Consider the following 5756-nt stretch of genomic DNA (forward strand, 5'->3'; position numbering starts at 1 on the left):
ATAGTATTAGTTAGTGTATATTATAATATGTCACTATATAGTATTAGTTAGTATAATATAATATGTCACTATATAGTATTAGTTAGTATAATATAAGAATATGTCACTATATAGTATTAGTTAGTGTAATATTATAATATGTCACTATATAGTATTAGTTATGAATATAAGAATATGTCACTATATAGTATTAGTTAGTGTAATATAATATGTCACTATATAGTATTAGTTAGTGTAATATTAATAATATGTCACTATATAGTATTAGTTAGTGTAATATAATAATATGTCACTATATAGTATTAGTTAGTGTAATATAAGAATATGTCACTATATAGTATTAGTTAGTATAATATAACAATATGTCACTATATAGTATTAGTTAGTATAATATAACAATATGTCACTATATAGTATTAGTTAGTATAATATAACAATATGTCACTATATAGTATTAAGATAACATTGTTTACACATTGCTTATAATAGATATAAGAACTAATAAAATTACCTCTTATGACAAGATCAACAGTAAGGTTAACAGCTGGTATGTCAAAATCAACAAAAAACATCTGTGTGGTGTGTATGTGTGTGTGTGTGTGAGAGAGAGAGAGAGAGACAGAAACTATGAAGGAAACAACAAGATTACATAATACTTACTTTAATACTACCATATACTTTTGTATGTTGAGGACTAATAACTACTGTTCCTACACGTTACTAAACAAGAAAATCAATAAATTTCTTACCAAAAAGAATCATACCTTCTAAAAGTAGTACGACTAAAAAAAACCCTGTAATATATATAGTTAATTAAATTTTATTATAAAACTGTTAAATTACCTGAGGGGAAGCAAGTTGAGATCCTCCATCTCCAGCTGGTGTATCTTCAGATTGACTAGGTCGTAGAGACGACATGGCTGATCCCCTTCGAGATGCTAATCTCATTTTTCTGGAACTAGAACGAGGAGAAGCAGATGGAGAAGAATGAATAAATCGTTTTGTTGGAGTTCCTGGTTTAGGATCAATTTCAGTTGAATCAGGAAGTGATAGTGGAGCATTGTTAATAGTGGGTGTGGTCAGAAAAATCTCTTCATCTTCCATTTCTACTGTGTGTTGCTTAATAAACACTCTTGGTGGCATTGATTGACGTCTTAACACCTCTCCCTTGTCTAGACTGACACTCTGAAATAATATAAAATTTGAAATATTTTATGGACATATAAATGTTGATAATGGACACACAGATGCATTAATGGACACCTAAATGTTAATAATGGACACATAGATGCATTAATGGACACATGAATGTTAATAATAATGGACACATAGATACATTAGTGAATATTAATAATGGACACAACTCACATTTTGTCTCATTTCATTTACATCCAAGGACATTACATGAGTTAACTGATGGGACTGCTACCAGTATCATTACTTCCTTGACTTGATGCATCAATATCTCGACGTAACAGCCGACTAGAATTTGATGATGAACGTGGTAATGTAAACGCTGAGGTATAGAATCAGAATGTGAGAAATCAGAGGTACTAGACTCATATGAGTGGAGTGAGGAAGTCTCATTTATTGACGTTGACATTGAATTGGATAACAAAGCTTTTCTAAAGATTCCTCAGGCATGTTAATACTAGAGTTCTCAGCTAAAGTGTTAAGATCAGAGTCACCATAGATACGTTGAGAACGATTATCATATTGTTTTCTTCCTGCTAGAAAGATCATGTGATCATCATAATTGTCCCTTTGCTACCAAGAGACACAGACCGAGTGGTGGGGCAGGTGGGCGGTGCTTATAACTATATAAAGACAAAATGACATTGATTTAGTACATGTATATTTACCTTGATCCCACAGTGCACGTCTCATTCTGTCTACTCTTTCATCAATATCAACCTCAATTGCTGACGGAAAATGGTTGATTCCAAAAATAAAGTGGGTGGGTCTTTTAGTTGAGCTTTACTGATATAGGGGATAGCTTTAAGTTTGGATGTGAGTGAAAACTCTTCAGATTTGTCGGCAGAAAAAAAACATGAAAGTTTTGAGAATCAATTAAATCTCATCAGTCTCAGGCAGAGTGATCTTACACTCTCCCTAAAATACACAGTACCATAAAAACAAGTTTATAATACAAATTTAACCCGTTTATAGAACAAGATACCTCTAAATCTTTGAGAACTTTGTCCAGGAATTCAGCCAAGTGAGATCGAGATTTGACACAGGTATGTCCTCAAATGTTTCCCGGAGCTAAGGCGGAGAAATACTATAATAGTATGATCGGTTACTGTTGACATGATCTCAAAATAACAACAAAGGTAGAGGGAAATGAAAATAGAGGGTGTGTGGCTACCGCCTTGACCACACCCAATTAATTAATTAATTATTAATTTATCATCAAAATTTAATAATTAAAATAAAGATAGGAGACATATGAAAAAATTTTAAATAACCTGATAAAAATTTTTTGTGTATCAAATTATGATATATCCATGGGTTGTTGGATGTGGAGTCAAAAGGGGCGTGTAAGGTTGATTTAACTCTTCAAATACAAGTCCTAAAGAGGAAAAAATTTTAAAATAATAATCACATCAAACATACTTCTCCATCCTTCAGAGTCAAGATCTTTATCTCCTTCAAGATGATCATCATATGATTCTTTACAAAAACGGCTAAAGTAAGAAAGGACTATACCAAGCTAATTTAAAGACCACAACCACCTCATCATCGACACGATGTAACCAACTAAAGTAGCTATGTTCGAGGGCTTCAGCTGCTGATGGTCGTCGGTCTGGATCAAGATGAAGTAATCTCTCTAGGAGATCTACAGCAAGAGGGTTAGCACCAATAAAATATTCTTTAAAGTTCTTTCTTGGAAACACAGGGAGACTTCTAATGTATGTGCAAGCCTATTAATTAATCTATTATAAAGGGGTGGAGTTTTGTGGATGACTCACATCTTCTGAGTCAATTTTCCCCATCATTTCTTCATCTGGAGTGCCACAAATTTGAAAAATAGTATTGAGGTGATCACGATCTGTTATGAGGTTAAGACAATTTATTGATCATATTGGAGAGAGAAAGAGAAATGAGAGGATACAATTAATTCCATAAAACAAAACTCGTCCAGTCAATAATTCTGCTAATATACAACCAACAGACCAGATATCCACTAAAATAATTAATAAAAAATAATTAACAAATAATTAATTTAACTATTAATTAACTACTACCTTTCTGATCGTAATGCATCCACTGCAGTAATATTTCTGGTGCTCTCCAAAATCGTGTAGTTACATAACCTGTCATTTCTCCTTTCTTTTTACGACCCAAGCCAAAATCTAAAATCTATAAATTAATTAAAATATTAATATTTATAATCTCTATAATTATAATAACATACTTTAATCTCAAGATCTGAACTAACTCCAATATTGCTAGGTTTAATGTCCTTAATAAAGAGTAAATCCCTTTTAATAAATGATTTAATTACTTACCCTATGAATAACACCAGCTGAATGAATGTACTATGACAAGAAAGATATTGTACATGTAATAATGTGACATGAGGACAATATGGTATTTATGTTGGTCAATATAATATACCTTGAGTCCACGTAATATCTGATAATTAATAACTGAACTTGATCATCAGTGAGAGGTTGTATCTTTATAGCTTTGTCTAAATCACTTTGCATATAACTTGTTACTAGATAGCTGTGTGTATGAGAGAGAGAGAGAGAGAGAGAGAGAGAGAGACAGAGAGAGAGAGACAGAGAGAGACAGAGAGTGAGTGAGAGAGAGACAGACAGAGACAGAAAGAGAGAGGAGAGAGGACAGAGACAGACAGAGACAGAGAGAGAGACACAAGAGAGAGACAGAGACAGACAGAGACAGAGAGAAGAGAGAGAGAATATTAACTAACAATAGTCTTATCTTACACATCATAGAATGTCTCATATGTATCATTAGGTGTGAACACATCTAATAGTTCTACACCTAAAGAAGAGGACATTATATTATTACACATGATATGATGTATTCTCACATTAGTGTTAGGGCATGTCAATAACTTCATTAATCTTATTTCACGATATGCACGCTTGGCATGAACAGGACTTTGAAATGGACGTGCCAATTTCTTTAATGCTACTAGTTGTCCAGTCTCAGTATAACAGCTGAACTATAAGGTGATATTATAATGAGTTTTAAATTGAGGGTCTTCCTACCAGACAGTGCTAAATCCACCAAAACCAATAGGGGACATATCTTGATACCTATCCTTTACAATCCACGTGTCTCTGTTCAAATCTATCCTGTAGAATCCTGGTTTGACGGGTCTAGGGCTCCCTTGGAGCAGGAGAAGCTGAGGTGGCCATTTGGGTGTGTCGGAATGAGAAATACTATAATATTAGTTTACAGAAACAATACGGATCTCCGTATAACTACTGCAATTGGGGCTAGTTAGAATGTCGTCTCCTGTTGAAAAGCCACTAAAACCTGGTTCCATAGATTGAATTGTTTTAAGCTGAATGGGAAGTTCCCTTTCGTTATCAGGAAATCTCTGCCATTGGAACTGGAGCCTATGGCACTGTATGGTGAGTGAAACTAAGACATTTCGTTATGTTGCATTCTTCTCCTCCAGCTCAGCGTAGACACACAATATGGTATTAAAGTAGCATTAAAGAAATTGGCTAGTCCTTTTCAAAGTAATGTACATGTAAACGTACATATAGAGAACTCCGCCTACTCAAACACATGAAACACGAGAATGTATGAAATAATTTTATATTGTTCGTGATAAAAAGTATTTTCTTTAGATTATTGGTTTATTAGATGTCTTCACACCAGCTGAAAGTTATGAGGACTTCAAGATGTGTACGTTAGATCTGCTATCTATTATTTATAATTCTTTTCCCTAGTTACTTATGATGCATTTAATGGGTTCAGATTAATAATATTCTCAAAACAACAGGCGCATAAAACTGATGAACATGTCCAGTTTCTTGTTTATAAAATTTTAAGAGGACTTAAGGTGACTATTTATTATATTATTAGAGTGATATTGGTATCTCTTTATAGTATGTTCCCATTCAGCTGGTATTGTCCATAGGGTAACTCCGCATTAATAAATACTATTAAAATAATTATTATTATATATAGGATCTTAAACCAAGTAATATTGCGGTTAACGAGGATGTGATATTGAGGTAAGTGTGAAAATTATTTTTGATATTTAATTAGAGTTTGAGACATCTTTGGTAGTGGCTACATTTTAGATTCCTCGGACTGGGATTAGCTCAAAAAGAGATCCTACTGATCAAGAAATGATCTGTATGTAGCTACAAGATTTTGGCGACCCACCTGAAAATAAGGTTTAAAACTGGATGCATTAGGGAAAGAAGGTAGAACATGATTATAATAAATAATATGATAATGTTAATATTATTCTTATCTTCAGTTGATATGTTGGTCTAGTCGGTTGTATCATGGCTGCACTTCTCAAGGACAAGTATTGTTTCCTGGTACAGATAACTATTGATCAATGAAAAGAAATACTTCAAATAGTCGGTTCACCAGATGCTGGGATTTATCGAGCAATAACCAGTGATACTGAAGTGTGTGTATCGGTGTGCTATCATTCTTTTATATTCTGTTAACTCAATAGGCAAAAGCTTATATCCATTCCCTTCCTCAATATCCTAAAAAAGATTTTCAGACTTTCTTCCAGGGGCTAATCC

At 33.3% G+C, this 5756-nt stretch overlaps 1 protein-coding gene across 1 annotated transcript; it reads right to left on the bottom strand.

Annotated features, from left to right (window-relative positions):
- Positions 1-843: 843 nt before the first annotated feature.
- LOC121366960 (mitogen-activated protein kinase 14-like) lies at positions 844-3725 on the bottom strand (the record flags this gene model as incomplete). The annotated part of the gene is given in 8 exon segments (XM_041491184.1): positions 844-1185; positions 2106-2112; positions 2710-2839; positions 3116-3187; positions 3249-3363; positions 3419-3466; positions 3622-3647; positions 3650-3725. Coding segments are annotated over 8 exon segments (816 nt in total), but the record flags the coding sequence as incomplete, so codon positions are not given.
- Positions 3726-5756: the final 2031 nt, after the last annotated feature.

This window comes from Gigantopelta aegis, unplaced genomic scaffold (genome assembly GCF_016097555.1).
Source record: "Gigantopelta aegis isolate Gae_Host unplaced genomic scaffold, Gae_host_genome ctg7935_pilon_pilon, whole genome shotgun sequence".
Classification (NCBI taxonomy): domain Eukaryota; kingdom Metazoa; phylum Mollusca; class Gastropoda; order Neomphalida; family Peltospiridae; genus Gigantopelta; species Gigantopelta aegis.